Below are 17,735 nucleotides of genomic sequence, written 5' to 3'. Positions count from 1 at the left end.
GTTTTTTATGCATCATGTCAATAACAAACTCTATAAGGCTGCTGGACACTGACGACACAAACGTAACTTATTAGTACGAATCAAATTAATTTGATGCGTAGGCCTAAAGGACAGTGATGAATAGGTCTATATAGCTGCTTCATTTAGCACCGTTACGTTTCCAACATTGTATACAGTATAAACTATTGAGTTGCAAAAAATCATAACGACACCAAAGGCCAAAGGGTCAGTCAAAACGTGCCATGGTTGACAATTAAATCACCAACAAGGCAAGACCGGTCCATCTTTTCTCTGACATTGGGAAAGGCAAGCGCGATCACACCGCCCACCCTTATATGGTAAATACCAAATCGCTGATGAAGCCTGAGCTAGGCATGATGCAGTGAACCGGCTCCCAGGCTTCACTGTAACTTCTGGTATTCGCGTAGAATAACAGAAGAACGGTTCGTACTGGAAAATTTGTACACTTCGCTGATTTTTGATCCGTGCGTTATGCCCCTACGCAGGTAAGAGGATAATATCATCAAACTTCATTGAGAAAATTTTCGCATTATTGAATTTATATAATTAGTTCGATGTTTGTGAACTAGCCGTACTTTGGAAATTGTATTATAAGGAAGAGAATTGTGCCAGAGAACGTATGGAATGTTAAATGAATCTATATGCCGCTATGTTAGGAAACCAGTATCGTTCTTTCAATATTGCTTCATGAGTTTCCAGGTTGTATCATCAAGTTTTCAGGCTTAAAATATTCAGCAACATGGATATATTTTTAGACAATTTTTGTATACATTTATCTCTTTACTAATATGACCTATCAGGAACGTCTGTTGGGTCGTGTTTTGTATTTTGTATTGTATAGATTTAGGTCTACTTATTCATCATCATCACCATCATCATCATCATCATCATCATCATCATCATCATCATCATCATCATCATCATCATTATCATTATTATTATTATTATTATTATTATTATTATTATTATTATTATTATCATTATTATTATTATTATTGTTATTATTATTATTTTATTATTATTATTTAGTATTTCATGGTTATTATTAGTATTATTTAGTATTTCATGGTTGAGTGATTCGCCATTCATATGGGATTCAAATGCAGTCCTAGAAAATGTATTATTCAATATTTCATAATTACAAATAGGCATTCTCTATCTAAATTTGTATTGAATTATATAAAATTCATAAAACATATATGTATATATATATATATATATATATATAATTTTTTATTTATGTACTCTTTTTGTTCTTAAATACCTTTTACCGCCTACACAAGTTTCACTAATTTTCATTTTTGTCAATAACGACAAGCTAATTATAGTTTAGTCCGCAAAACAAAACAATTTATGCCTAATTGTTCAACTTAACTTTAATTTTGTCCTGAGGATAAGCATATATTTTCTCATTTATGATTATTCATTATAGGGCCTAAATTAAGGCATTATAGTATTAGGGCATATCCGAAGAAAGCGACACTGTTCCGAGATTTGTGACACAGGCATGGCATAGACTTTTTTTATGCCTTGTTTAGCGAACTCTCCGACCGCCAATAATGGTAATTTCGGAATAAAAAAATTTATTTTTGGCCAGTTAGCAAATCTTTCGAAAGAGGCCGGGTGAAGCCCCGAAAAATATGACAATCAAGGCTTTTAAAGGCTTATTTAAATCGATGTTATAGATAGAATCTATGAGAGAACACATATTTTTTCCCTCCCCGACGAATTGTGGTTTTTCGACTGCATGTAAAAAGTACTGTAAGGACTTAAAAGATCACATTTTGTCAGTTTTACCTTGAACAGCTATTATCTTATAAGGCAATTGGAATTACAGTGTGTGACATTTTAGAAAAGTGTGGATTGATGTGTGCTGTGATAGTTGTGACAGCTGTGATTGGTGGATTTCACGGGTCTGTCCTCGCGCCTTGACAGGATCAGAAAGTGAATAAATAAAGCAACTCTGTTGATTCTTGAGCTACTCAATATAAAATAGCAATAAATGAAATTAAAGTGGCACGTTACATCAGATCAGTCGCTCGTTTATAGGCCTACTAAAGTGGCTGCGAGCTCATCAACTTAGGAATACTAATATTTTCAAAAGGTGAATAACGATAAGTGGGTTTTGAAAACGTTGATGAATGACGTCATATTGTGTGAATGGCTCTTTAAAGAGCAAGTGACCGTTGTTTTTTTTTTCTATGCTCCATCGGGCGAATTAGTAAATTCGGTGCAGGTGCATAATGGGTCATGTGTTATATGAAGTGCCTTATTACTGTACAAAATGTTATAACAAAATACACCACACATTTTAAATCCTGATAACCGAATCCCATGTGGATATTTTATTAGTAAACGTAGTATATGGCATAGACACACGCTCCCGCAGGGAGCCTATTTCCTTAGACTTACCAATGGGGTATAAACTAGGGTTAAAACGCATGGCACTGTCATCTTCTTAAATTGACCAACTATTAGCAGGTGAAAAGTTGGGCATCAGTTGTTTATTCCAGACACGTGTTTCCTTTTTTTTAAATACCTCATCAAAGTATCGAATTAAATAATATACAACACTTATTTAAAGTCAAAAAGTTCTGAATGTTTACATTCTATGTTGCCTTTATTTTATAAATTGACTGTTCAGGCCCGTATCCAGGGGAGGTTTCTATGGTTCGGGAGAATCTCCCACCCCTTTTGTAGCAAACCCCCCACTTTTCTGGTGAAACCCCCTCTTTAAATTTCCCAAATGAGTCCTTCAACCAAACTAATGCACTGCAGACCCACCCAGACACAGACATTTTCAAATATATCTGCTTTTATAGCATTATTTAGACCCAAAAAGCACAAAAATCCTCTTGCTTTGGGGGTTTCGCCGACCCCACCGGGGCTACAACTGTGGACCTCATGCCCAGAAACCCCCCCCCCCTACCTTTGGAAGAACCTGGCTACGGGCCCGCTGTTGTGAAAATAATTTGGTACCGTGCAGCGTTTATTGTTATAAAGCAGCCCCGGATTCTAGACATCTATAGGCCTATCAAGAAACGTCTCTGAATTCATACGGAATGGTGTGATACACTCGCTTTGATAGTTAGAGGTAATAGGTACGAATCCCGTCAGAGACACTTTTTATACAATATGAAAAGGGGAACTTTTTGTTGAAGAGTAGGCCTATGCTTGATATGATTTTTTACCATGTGTATTTATTCGACACCCAACAGTGTTAAAAAATGAACACCAAAAACCGGGTTTATCTATTTGTTTTTGCAAGATTAGATATATATTAATAGGCCTATATAATAAAATGTAAAATTAAAAAGTATGCCTACAGTTAAAGATAAGATAAAGATTATATAATATATAATAAAATATAGTAAATGTCAAATTATAAAATTAAGGTCGAGGTTATCTTTCTCGAACGTAATAAACAGACCTCTAGGGTTTGGAGCCTTGCAATTCGATGCATTGCCTAGGCCTATATCTACTCAATGAATGGCGATGTGTGTAGGAATGTTAACTATGTTCGTCCACCAGGCCTCTACAAGATCTTCATTAATCAGTGACACGGTTGTGTGTCTTATGATGATTTTGTTGGCATGCAGAGCAACGCATTCGTGTCCATAAATAGTTGTGTAATATGGAGAGCATCTATAATAAAATAAGCTGAAGGCAAATTAATTAAAATCAAAATAAATCAATCATTTTGTGTAATTTTGTAACTTATGAGAAGCTTTATTTTATATCGAAAACCGTAATCTCAGTATTTTAAATATAGTATTTAAGCCTTATTATTCTACACAATATTTATGGTTATTAATCGGAGGGCCTTTAGTTTGAATTTATTTCAATATATATCTTATGATTTATAATATTTAGTATTGATATAGAGCATAATAGTGTTTACTCTTTGTAATTTATGAGTATATTTAATTTCATATCGAAAACTTAATCTCAATATTTTTATGAAATTTTAATTCTTCAGCACAATATCTATGATTTTTAATTGGAGGGTATTTGGTTCGAATTCGTTTCAATTATTATGACTTTATAATATTTTATATTAATAGTGTTTTATATCTTAAATCAACACTGTAACTGTTAACTTTTAAACCGTTTATGTGGATAGATGTATTTATATTGTAACCAGCACAGCTTCCCAAAGGCCAAATAAAATTAATTGCTAGTTACACCTCATGAAAAAAGTACTTGCTATTTTTACAAAAAGCAGTCATTTTCTATGGAAAATAAGAATAATGACAATGTGAAAGATTGTTGTCAAAGCCTTAGAGGAGGTGGAAGATTAATTTTACTTCTTTCTATAAACCTATATTTGTCATTTACCAGCTTGTTTACCACTAGACGGTATGATAGTAAACAGCAAATAGTAAATACCCTCACCAAAATATAATTTCAAATCTATAGGCCTAAATATCATATTAGTACTGGTAATTACGTGGTGGGTGTGGTGGTGTGTGTTGGTGGATGAGGCCAAAACAAAAAATTGTTGTGTTGGCTATGTTTTGGGAAAATCCAAAAAATAGGTAGGTCGGTAGGTTTTTTTTCTTTTTTCTTTTTTCCCAAAACTTTGTGTTTATGCCTTGAAATTAGAAAATACACAAAAATACAACAAAGACTTTTAAAATCTATATTTAAAAGCAAAAAGATTATTTTTCGTTGCAGTAAAAAAAAAAAAAAAAAAAAAGAAACAACAACACAATCACTTTTTGGCCTGATTATGATGATGATGTGTTGACGATGGTGGTAGTGATGGTGATACATGATGATGACAATAATCCACACATGGATTAAATTACATAGTGACGAAAATATTCAGACATCGTCCTGGTACACTTTTTTTTTTAAATATAAGAACACATTTTATAAGAACACTGAGGCTGAAATTAAGAACAACATAAGAAAAAATTTGAGGCTGAGGTCAAATGTCAACTAAGGTTTTTATTTTTATATATATATATAAAACAAACAAACTTTATCTGTACCTTATGTGCGGTAGGTGACTCCGAAATACTATACAATACTCTATTTATTACAGTACAGTACAGTAATTAAATATACTGCAGTAAAATAATAATTTTCGATGTTTGAGTGTGTAAAAATAAGAACAAATTAAGAACGTTTTGAGCCTGAAATCGGCAAAAAAGAACACTGAGCTTGGGCAACATTTTACTGATTCTTATATATATAAAAAAAGTGTATTAGGCCTATCTTTCTACACTAACGAAATGAAGTATAGGGTTATGTAATTTCTACAATATGCATTGAGAGTCCTTTACTATTTTATAATAATTTTTGATTTGTCTGTACCGTATGAAATCGTGATAAAACTCAGTTCTGGTATGAATTCAGCGTCGCAGGGTTCCGAACATCGTCATCTTCGTCGTCGTAAACATGATCTTCATCATCGTCATGATCACCAACATCCATCATCATCATCATCATCATTACCATCATCATCATCTTCATCATCATCATCATCATCATCATCATCGTCATTATCACCATCATTACAACTATATCTCTTTGCATGAAAATTTACCACCACTTACATATTCATGTATTTATCAAAATACACGGTACATACGTAATGAAATAATAAATAACATTTATTAGGCCTGAATAGTTATACAGAAACAAAATATTTCAGGGACGGCTAAATTTAAGACGGCTCATAAAGAGTCATGTAATATAAATTAATCTTTAAAATAAAAACTGCTTCTAAATTTAAAACAAAAGGTGAATTTGAGACTTACGGTACCGGTATACCTAGTGGAATAGATAATATGATATACACAATGTATTTCAGAATAAAGGAGTAGGCATTGAAGATTGATATAGGTGTTTGATAATTTCTTCTAGTTCATGTTCAGAATATATTGTATTATAGAGGAATCGAATAAGCAATTTATTATTTTATTGTTATAAATATTTTAATAAGTAGGCCTAAATTTATATTCAGAATAAAGGCCTGTTTATACTTCAACGATAACGATAACAAAGCTAAAAAGCAATTGTTCCTATAGAAAATACAAGAAATAAGAGAAGTTTTTACACTAGAACGATTCGATAACGATTTATCAGTTATGTAATAACAACTATTTTGACAAATCAAATCAGATGACGTCGTAATCATGGAAAAACTTTAAAATCGTAGTAGTAACAATGGTTTTATCGTTTTTCCATGATTATGACGTCATCTGATTTGATTTGTTATATTTTGTTATCATATACACGATAAATCGTTATCGAATCGTCCTAGTGTAAACAATTCTCTTATTTTTTGGTTTTCTATATGAACAAACGCTTTTTTATCGTTATCGTTATCGTTGAAGTATAAACAGACGGCCTTAGGGCGTGTAAAATTGATAGTTCTCATCATGTATGATCGTCGTCATCAAACAACATTATCATTGATGTTACTGTCCTCCTCCTCTCCTCCTCCTGTATCACACCATATCACTCTCAGTTGAAATTTCAGAATTATTGCGTTGAATTTCCGGAGCACATAGACCCTATACTTGCAAATTTAGGTCACCGATTGATAGGTCTACTTCAGCGAATTTCGAAAATGTTTATGTTTCAATTGCGAAATAGGTCTCGGGCTGATAAATTTTTACATGTATAGGGGACATGACATTGAAACTGCACCTCGGTCGATTAAAATGATGCTTTATCAATTCCTATTTAAACAATATGGATTGATTGATAAGTTAATAATTTATATTCTTTGTGGAAGCAATTGGCACAACGGTTGTGTCTCCGATTCTCACCCGGGCTCTCATCCCTCGAGGTCGGGGAATCTTGTACTGTGCAAGTCGCTAACGTATCCTTTGACAATGAAATAGATACGGTACCGTATGTCTACGTTGTCTCTCTCTCTCTCTCTGTCTCTCCCTCCCCTCACACACTCTCTCTCACCAAGGAGTAAGTGAGTACCTGGTAGGATCTAATACCAAGCATTGATTCTAGCCGCTTATGGAATTGTGCTCTCCAGGGAGCTGAAGATGTGTTCCAGTGTTTAATCTGTGACAAGGGTAATAATATACAATGCAATTGTAAAGGCAGTTTATTGCATGCGATAAATGTCGCATCTATTATTATTCCTGTTCAGTATAATAATTCACTGTTCTCCCAACAGAGCTCATATGCTAATAAAGGTTAACCATCATAATGTTTGTTTGTAGACCATACAACTGTAGGCCTAGGTATATGTTTTGTTTTTATTTCAGATAAACATGGTGAAAGATACAGGACCCAGTTTCGTTAAGAAACCTTACATAAGCCAAAGCGATGACGGTAAAATACTAACATTCGCTTGTAAGGTTGCGGCAGATCCCCGCCCTATTGTCACATGGCTAATGAACAACAAAGAAGTCAAAAATGCTGGAAGGTAGGCAAAGCTTCCATATTTATTTGATAGTTGTTTAGGCCTAAATAAGTATGCCTATCGATATAATAATGTCTTATGAGGTAATAATGCAAGATATCGTGGTTTGGTGATTTTATTTTACAGATCTTTGACAGATCCGTAATGTATCCGTAATGTATGGTCTAGAGACCAATTAACCAATTAGAATGAAGTACTACTTGATTAAGATAATTTGCAATGCTTAAAAAAAAAAAAAAAAAAAAAAAAAAAAAAAAACGGAGTCAAAATTACCATGCTGTGATTGAAGTTTTCGAAAAGTTTTTCAACGTAGGTGGCACAAAATGATCAACACATAAACATAAACAATCGCGCGTGTGTATGCTTACAGACTACTGTCAGCTGTATACTACCCTTAACGGGTGTAGTTTGTGATTTTGGATATTTTGTTATTACAGTATTAACTTAATTGCAAGTAGATTTACGCACAAGCTGGGCTCAGTTTTGTGCTTTGTTTATTGTTTTTTATATATTTATGACACTTTATCTTGTCATGTGCCTGTCTGTGGAGAGAGAGATGATATCGAGCTAAGGCCCAAGGGCAAGGTGGGCCCTAGCCAAACCTAGGCTAGGCCACATGCCAAGTGTGCTGTGCTACACAGGTGATAGTGGGTTTTCAACCACTATCTGTAGGCTAGGCCTAGGTAAATTTATTCGCTCATCCATCGAAAAAAATCGAATGTCACATTAATCCTCATTACAATAACGAGTGGCGTTGCGACTCCAGAACCACACTGCTGTTCTTGTTCCTGTTGTTACAAGAACTTTAAAGTCTGGATCGTCAGTTTTGAACAGACGTGCAGGAAATTTTGTACACATTAAATGCATGGCCCTTTTTTAAAAGTTCAACCCCAGAGTGCCCCATGCACCTACAAAACAGGGGTTTTAGCAAGGACTGTACATTACTGCCATTACCACTAATACTATAGTACATGTTGCATGGATGGTGCAGTCGGTTAGCGATGTGTTCTATGGAACCAAAGGTTGTGACCCAAAAAACCCAAAATAATAACTTAGCCACTGTGTACTATATTTAAGCTTTCCTCCATGACTAAAGCATGTTTTAATAGTGTCAACAAAAAGCCTCATCGGAAATGTGCATACATAAAGCGTTAAATGCTGAATGGAGGTAACCTCAGTTTAACACGAGGACCAGTGAGCGGTTGCTCTTGTTTTAACTGATTGTGTAAATACCAAAATAAATGCTGCCTGAAATATTTGTGCGAAGTCTCTCCTAAAAAAAAAAATGAATAAGCATGGCGTTATTTTTAACTACAGTACAGTATGATTTAAACAAATATTTAAATTGAAAATACCAAAATTCTGGCTGTAATAAATGTAGGATGCATCCAAGTTTAGAAAACAACAAATCTAAAATTATGTATCATTATTAAACGATATCACTGTATATTACACTTCAAAAAATTCACAGAAAAACAAATTATATTTCCTGGCCCAGCGGCCAAATTATTTGCAACTTCAACAGACTAAAACCAAATAGCATAAAAATCAGACAATCCATTAAAATGTTTGTTTGAAAATATCAAAAAGACAAAACAAGAAAGTGAAGATCGGAGAAACCTCATCGATCTAAGAGAGGGGAGCTGCCAGTGCCTCTGGCGTCTGGGTGAAAGGAGAGGGAGTTATGAAGAATTGTATGAAACACAATTAAATTTTTAGACCACCGAAAGAAAGGTTGTGGAAAAAGCTAGAGGACATACTGTATGCTTAATCTACATAGGATGAACATTCATAACAGATGATGATAATACTGTAAGTACCAACTTTGATGAATAGATGAGAAATAAATACTCTGAGTATCATTTTCAGATATACTCAGGAGGTGAAGCCAGATGGAGGAGATTACATTGTTTCTATGGAAATTAATGACATCAGTGAAAGTGATGCAGGCAACTACAAGGTTTGCGTCAAGAATACGCATGGCGATACGTCCGCCACCATTGCCCTCAACTTCGGGGGTAAGTTCATTCATTCAAATTAGGCAATGGATTTGAATATAGTACTGTACGCTATCTCGGTAATGGTAAGTGTCCCTAGCTGTTGCCAACCGCAAACCTTTATCAATACCAAGATAGCGTTTGGAACCGTACATTCAGACACATCGTTATAATTAAAGATTTTTAAAAGAAGGGGAAACTTATTCATGCAGGTAGGGTAAGTCTACTTTGATATTGGTTTTATTATCTGAAGAAGTGTACTTGTACTGCAGACTTTAGAAAAGGAACTGACAGTGTTGTGTATAAAATATCAAAATACAGTAATCTCAGGTATTGTATAATAGATCTATCGCTCAGCTTTGCTCAGTCGGCTAATTTGGTAGTAGCCACTGTGTGTACTGAACCGTGGAGATCTGTAGGTCCCCTGTTCAATTCCCATCGCTGCCTCTCCTTGTGTTTCAGCTGGAGGGCTGAAATACAAGTTACAATAGTGCACCATCTTTTGGATGAGACTATTGGTCCTGTGTGCATTTATGACCCATGTGCACGTTAAAGAACGCAGTACACTTTTCCGAAAAGAGTAGGGGATTGTCACTCGGTGTACTGGCCAGTCACCACCAGAAGGACTCCACTGAAAATAAGTCTTCTTCTAGACTTTTGTAGGTTATTCTTGGTGTTTACACCGAATAAATCTCAGAATCCAACATTCAGTTTTTATTGTTTTTGATTGGCCTAATCAGCTCATCTTATTTTACTTTACTTCATTTTTAAGTATATTTTATGATTAACTTTATTATCATTAATTTTGTTTCTATTTGAAGGTGTTATTGAAGAACAAACTTCTACTGGCAAGTAAGTATTATAATTTCATGCGATATGCCGTAAAAACAAATGCGAATTTTATTATCACAAAAGGTATATACAAAAAGGAGCAAAGTATGACAATAGTCAAAGTTATCTTTATTCATTTTTAAGTATTATTCGAAACGCAACAAAATTTTTTTAATACATACAATCAGACCAAATATGTTAGAAAATTTTAAATTCAACAAAGTCACTATGGATCCAAAAATTAATATTTTTTAACACAATACCTAAATAATAATAATATTATAACATAATAAATTGTTAATAACATTTATTCTAAGTATTAAATTTGTTTCTCTAGTTAGGTAATTGATTATTTTATTTCCTGTACATTATTCTTATTTTTACACTGATAACTTGCCCTAATTTACATTTTGTTACTCTTTGTTTAAAATGTTTATTTTCAATATACATTCTCATCATGATATCTGCTTTACTCTGATGGGATAATTACATCATTGCCTCATTTATATGCACATATTAATTATGATTTCTGGTAACGTGTACCATAGAGAAAATCTCCATGCTCCATATACTGTGTAATAGTTTCTCTTTATATTATATATTATTTCTGATATAGAATATAATAATATAATGGTCTTGTCATTTTTTGGAGTGACATTCATATTATTTGAAAATAAATTCTTCAAATGTTATTATAACGATTGTAGACTTAATTAAGAATGCTACAATCAATATATACATTTCAACCTAATGAAATTATTCGAAGTTATTATTACCTGTAGTCAAAATTGCATTCCAAAAGTGAATGATATACTGCAGGAATCTGTAAATGCATTAATATGAGCCAACTGTTGTCTTCTAATTTATAAGCATTTACCATACAAAATATTTTCCCAGTGAGTGTACATCTAGTAATGATATCTGTGTCAATGGATACCAATTATCAGTCACTGCATTTTTTTAGTAGTTCACAATGACATAACGAGGGCAGTGTATCAATATCATTTGAAAAACAAGAAGATACCAACAATGACAGTAATGGGTTTTTTTTTCTGGTCTTTTGATAATCAGCCGAGCGCATACTCATGTATGCCATGGTGCACATGCTGGAATGTTGGTGATCACATTACAAAATATTTTATATACAGGCAGGCATGCTAAATTCCAAAGTTGGGTATTTCAAACTAAGTGAACTATTTTTACTTGTTTAATTAATTGCTGTCTGAGTGTAGTTAAATAGCTTGGTGGTTAAGATGCTTGCCTTCCAATCCCAGGGTCCTGGGTTCAATTTATGTCATGGCAACAGGATTTTTTCATCTTGTTTATATGTTTCTCTTGTGAAAGGATTGCCACTTAGTAAAGTGATGAAGTTTGCTATTGGCATATCCATGGCCGGGAACCTATTATTAAAGAAAAAAAGAAGAAAATATAGACGTAGTCCGGTTTGTACAGTTTTACCAAAAACATAAAGTAGTCATCCTCTATTATCCTTTGGATAAAAATAATTGGTTACGAATAAAGCCTTGTCCAGACTATCAAATTTTCATTTGCCTATATATGGTCATGATGTGATGTCATCATGACCATATTTAGGCATGTCACATGTTTTTGTTTAATAAGATTTGATAGTCTGCACAGGGCTTTATTCGTAACCAATTATTTTTTTCAAAGGATAGATAATTAGCATTACAATTTCATGTTAGCAACAAGAATTAATTTGCAATGCAATTCCTTTTAGGGATATGGATGGAATTGCACCAAATTTCACGATGAAACCAAAAATGAGCCAGTCAGAAGATGCCTCTAAACTAACGATTGAGTGTGAACTGTGCGCTGTCCCAAGGCCCGACATCAAGTGGTACCTAGGAGATAAACAACTGAAAGATGGAGGACGATTAAAAATAGGATGTGATGAAGATGGAGAGTATTATTTCTTGTCTTTAGAAATTAGCAGTCTAACTGAGGTAGATGGTGGAGATTATAAAATTATTGCAACAAACAAACTTGGAACAGCTACAAATACAATCAAATTAAACTTTGCAGGTAAGTCTGATTTTATTATGGATTAGTGAGGCTAATTTCATGTTTTTGGATGAAGGTAGTCGATCTAGCAGCAATAATCAATTGGGATGTTAAGTTTTCGGATAAAAATAATATGTTGGCCTACAGTAATATACAGTATACCTGTAAGAGTATAGTACATAATTTAATTATTTGAAACACTTATGGAAAATATAATCAGCTACCTGAGTAAATTGATAGTTGCAAATACAGATTTAGGGCTCATAATCCTCTATATTTGATATAATGTATTGATAAATATTAAATAGTAAACATTATCTAAAAGCTATAGTAACAGTATATTCATTGAAAATGTTTCTTAGTACTGGAATCCAATATTATTTTTTATAGATAAATTAAAAAAAAAACATATATCTATAAATATGTTGTGGTTTATACATTTGTATATTTTCCTAAACATTTGATTTATTTACTTAATGTTCTGGTTTGTTTTGCTGTATTTTTTAATGTTATGTTTTTAAACTGCTGTGTTTGCAATTGTTTAAAAATATTTTGTAATCAGTGATATTTGTTGGTGATTTATGTATGGAAAACAAGATTTTCTTATTAATATTCACTTTTTATAAACATTTTAATGTTTTAATTTGTTGTGAAAATTTTACCTAACTATTATATATTATTATTTTTGTAGCTGGTATATTTGTTCTTTGATATTCATTCCGTATTGCAATGGTTCTCAAACCTTGATTTTGAGATTGAAATAAAACGTTATTATCTTCAAATATAATAATTTGGAAACATTTCTTAAAAGGAAACTTTCTGTATATAGGTAGCATTTGTGTAATCAGGGAGTCCTATGGGTGGTGGGTGCCATCCATTTTGGTTCGACCCTTTTTTAAAATCCTCTTGAACTTTCCCAATTCCCAACTGTCTATCTGCAATGGACATTTCCGCTAAGCCCCACAAAATGGCAGTATTAAAACATACGCAAACACGTGCGTTGGTGGAACAACACGTCCTTGTTAGAAATGCACATGTTCCTGGCCCTGTTCTGATAGGTCAGTTGCTAAGTTTGATTGACAACCGAGAAAGGTCCATTGTAGTGGACCCGTCTCCTGTTTAGACTCAAGTAAAAAATAATACCTAAGCCCAGGAACAAGATTACACCCAAGCAGGTAATATTATAAATATCAGATTTTGGCAGCCCAGCCACCACTTAGACCTAAAGTGTATTAAATTCTCACTATAAACCTGTTTCAATTAATTGCCAAATTGCCAGTACTAAAATGGTAACTTGAACAACTTTAAGGCATTTTTAGTCTCCTATATTATCTGTTTGTATGAAATAGAATAACAATCTTGTGAATGTAGTATATAATGAAAAGATTTCCAAAGTTCAATTTGGTATGTGCCTACAGTTTTACTCTAATATAATCAAGTTTTTTTTCAAAGATGGTTTTTACTCAAATAATGTTACCAATTCCTGGACTTATTTATAATTCTTTTTCACTACATGGTTGGTAGTGGTGGGTTTGCTGGCCTGACCTTGGATACACAACTCTGCTAACCCCTATACACTAGAAAGCATGAATATCAAAGAGCATACATATGTTATGATATGCTGTTGTTATGTCTGACACTAAGGAGTACACATTACACTATGGATTGAGGATGAAGGGCACACAGCACAGTAGGTGTAATATCCACCTGTTCTTCATGAACTCTCCCTGCACCTGGCACAGTTGGACATCTGTGATGTCACTGAATAGATTTCATTCCTGATCCAAACTCACATCCTCACACCCTGAGGTACTTGCATCACCAATAAAGGCATACAAGAGGATGAGTACAAGTATAAAATGAGCTACTAAAAATAATTTCACACTCATTCAATTTCTTGGTGAAAATATCCAAATTACATTAAAAGCAATTAGTATGGTTGCATATCATACACTAGTGGAAATAATTATACGAATAGAATGGATTAATGCATGGAAAAAATTGTGGACTAATGAAAAATTAGTGCACAGTTTTGGATTGGAAAACAACATTTCGAATAATAGTGATGATGTCATGATTGACTGTATCTTGGGACATTTATTACTGATTTTTATAATAATGTCAGTCTTATAAGCACATAATGCCAAAAAAATTCTCTATATACTTAACATTCCTGGTATTACCCTGATTATTAAATCAATTAATTTGTTCGTTTCATCATAAATTAGTGGAATTTGTTGATTATTAACACATTTGACTATTGCATGAGAATAAAAAAAACATATGGACTTGATTGATTACATGCACTATATACCCTATTGTACACTATCAAATTTTATTTCTCTGTGAATGTTACAATGCCACCTCACTTGTGGATGCATAGCTGCTATGGATTGACTTCAGTATGATGACTTTGTGCGCATACCTCTGATATGGTGATCCTGTGCCAATACTGTACCTTCTCTCTCAAGCTATGTACATGTGTTATCCATTACGTGTGCTTTTATCATTGTGTTCAGCTGATCAAACGAGTCCACCGGTACCACCCCCTGTAGGCGGGACCGGTGCTCCATCTTTTACTATGAAGCCAAAGATCAACCAATCAGAAGACGGACGCCAGATAAGTTTCTTGTGCGAGCTGACTGCTGACCCTGAGCCAAAGCTGGCCTGGTACCGAGATGGCAAGGAGATTAAGGATGGCGGCCGTTATAAGATGACGGTTGAGTATGACGAAGGGTACTATTTTGTTATGCTGTCTCTCACGGATGTGACAGCTAAGGATGGCGGGCAATATCAAGTTGTCGCTAAAAACAAGTTGGGCGAATCCAAATCTACTATTGATCTAAATTTTGAAAGTAAGATTGCAGTGTTTTTGAAATAACTCAAATGTATATAGGAGTGATTTATTTAAAAACAATTTTCCAATAACCTTCTGTATTTTTCTGTAATATTTTTGTCCCAAATTTGTGTAGTTTTGGTGCCCGTAATAATGCTGTATTTTATATCTATCCTTGCAAATCTGAACTTAATTTGGACATTCATATTAACTAAATTGCCTTTCCTACCTATTCTTGTTGTTCTGTAATCTTTGTTTTGGGGTTTTGTTTCTTTTTGTTCCTTCAGTCCCTAGTCATCAAACAGTCATAGTTGTTGTCACCAAATTTGTTATTTTCTTATTTTAATCCAACTTAATATTTAAACTTTAAGAGATAAAAATTAGGTGAGTATTATGATAATTTAAGAAAATGCTATTAAGTTTTTGACTGTTTTACCCTCTACAGCAGCGGATGATGTTCCAAATGACAAGACGCCACCGTAAGTACTATATATAAATCTGTTACTTGTAGTTCCCATGTACAATTGAAACATATCCATGTTGTTTCCAAGTCATAAAAAAGTCATAAAATACAAAAAAAAACAAACTTTGAGGACTTTGAAGTATTAAGGAAAACCAGGCTAAATGATTTGATTACAGAAAAATTTGGAAATGATTGTCAGAATCAATTTCTTGTCCTGGGATTGGAAAGCAAGTATCTTCATTCATTCTGTATGAATGTATTTAGATTTACTTTGCAAACACAAATCATCCATAGCAAAATTTATAAAGAATACACATAATGCAATATCATTAGTGTTTTCATTTATTTTTTATATATGATATAATAAAATATTTATGTCAAACCACATGCATTTTTAGTGGCACTGCTCCTACATTCTTGGGCAAGCCCACTATGACCCAATCAGAGGACGGACATGAGCTCACCTTCGAAGCAAGTTTGAAAGCTGATCCTAAACCTAGTATAGCATGGTAAGTTTATTTTGTATTCACTTACATAAAAATATTTATGTTTTTATTAAAAAGTTTCTATAATTTGTTGAGAGAAAAGTGATGGCAGTTCCCTTCTAATTCAAGACCACCTCTGGGACGTAAAAATGTGGAGTTCTCTGAGGGTTCAGTTTCCACATAGAGGCTTTAGCTTAGTGTTAGATAGATTAATTTAACTCTTTGAAATACTTTAGTGTTCTTGAGTTGTGGTCTTGGACTAGAGGGGAGGATGCACTCTACTTGTATTCATGTTATTAAGTGTTTCCTGTAGAATATTCCTTAAAGTATTGGAAGGATTATTTGTATTTTATTGCAGGTTTTTCAACAACAAACCACTTAAGGATGGTGGGAGATTTAAGATTAATATCAAGCAGAGTGCCAATGTGTTTGTGTTGACACTGAACATAAAGAAAGTTACTCCTGATGATGGTGGTAGTTACAAAATTGAAGCCAAGAATGATCTGGGTGTCAGTACCTCAACAATCAACCTAAACTTTAACAGTAAGTAGTATCAGGGAACAGTGAAATCACTGTTCTCTGGTAGTGTAAGATTATTTTCTATTCTTTCAGCTGAAGTAGGGAATAAAAGTCCAAATTGGTTTGGATTTCTTTGGTGTGAAATACATCAACGATAGCCCACGAAAGTTCAAAAATATTCAAGGGAGGTCCTTTTGGTGGTGAGTTGGGTAGTACACTTGGAAACAATCCCTTATATTTTCAAAAGTGTTTTGCACATAACATAACGCACACAAGATCAACTGCTTCTCTGTCTCTGAGAGCAGCAGCTGGTGTAATTGAACTGGGGACAAAGATAAAGTTTTTTTAACTACCACCAGCTTAGTCAGCAGAGGTAAGCTGCTCTCTTCTAACGAACCCATAACATGCTGCATTATATTGCTTATCCTTTAGTCACAAAGGGCAGCAGAGAAGGTGCGCCATCCTTCATCGAGAAACCGACAATCAAGCAAGAGGATGATGGACGCCATCTGATATTTGAAGTCAAAGTCATGGCTGAGCCGTCACCTAACATCAACTGGTACTTTGGAAACAAGAAGATAGTAGATGGTGGTCGGTATCAGATTAAGAAAAAAACTCAGGGAAAAATTCACATCCTAATTTTGGATATGACTGGTGTAACGCCAAGTGATGCCGGAAATTTCAGAATTGTTGTAGATAATGAGAAAGGAGAGGCAACTTCCACTATTAATGTTAGCTTTGAGGGTAAGGTTTTTTTTTTTATTATTGTTAATTGGTTTAGGCCATACTATAGGCCAAGGGTATGGCAAGCAGCAAACTTAATTACTATTCTAAGTGGCATATTTCTACACTAGACAAACATAAACACAAGATGCTCTATATAGACTCATTATTTTAGTTGTGAGAAAAATCCTCTTACTGTGATGGAAATTGAACCCAGGACCTGGGATTGGAAGGCAAGCATCTTAATCATGGACCTATAAACTTATTCATAGGCCCATGTCTTAACCACTAAGCTATTCAACTCCACTCCAGATATGATATGGCGAAGGGTCTGTATCAAGATAATTGTTCAAATTAAACCCGTTTTTTTTCACAAGTTGAGTTGAAAATTGTGTCATTTAATACAGATGACGTAGAGCAAGAGTTCAGATAGTTT

General features: G+C 33.8%; 1 protein-coding gene across 1 annotated transcript in view; it reads left to right on the top strand.

The window, feature by feature from the left end:
- The first annotated feature begins 382 nt into the window (after positions 1 to 382).
- Positions 383 to 17,735, top strand: part of LOC117116301 (twitchin-like) — a 71,651-nt gene continuing 54,298 nt past the window's right edge. The window contains exons 1-10 of the mRNA XM_033260323.1: positions 383 to 506; positions 7,266 to 7,426; positions 9,293 to 9,441; positions 10,242 to 10,272; positions 11,990 to 12,294; positions 14,793 to 15,128; positions 15,555 to 15,588; positions 15,971 to 16,081; positions 16,416 to 16,600; positions 17,009 to 17,320. Coding sequence (XP_033116214.1) covers positions 7,272 to 7,426; positions 9,293 to 9,441; positions 10,242 to 10,272; positions 11,990 to 12,294; positions 14,793 to 15,128; positions 15,555 to 15,588; positions 15,971 to 16,081; positions 16,416 to 16,600; positions 17,009 to 17,320 — 1,618 coding nt within the window. The 5' untranslated portion in view covers positions 383 to 506; positions 7,266 to 7,271. The remainder of the gene's footprint in view (positions 507 to 7,265; positions 7,427 to 9,292; positions 9,442 to 10,241; positions 10,273 to 11,989; positions 12,295 to 14,792; positions 15,129 to 15,554; positions 15,589 to 15,970; positions 16,082 to 16,415; positions 16,601 to 17,008; positions 17,321 to 17,735) is intronic.

The sequence above is a fragment of the Anneissia japonica genome, unplaced genomic scaffold, assembly GCF_011630105.1.
Source record: "Anneissia japonica isolate Jap-2015-1 unplaced genomic scaffold, ASM1163010v1 scaffold287602_len1038180_cov171, whole genome shotgun sequence".
Lineage (NCBI taxonomy): Eukaryota > Metazoa > Echinodermata > Crinoidea > Comatulida > Comatulidae > Anneissia > Anneissia japonica.
The sequence above is the reverse complement of the archived record's forward strand: the minus strand, read 5'-3'. Positions and strand labels throughout refer to the sequence as shown.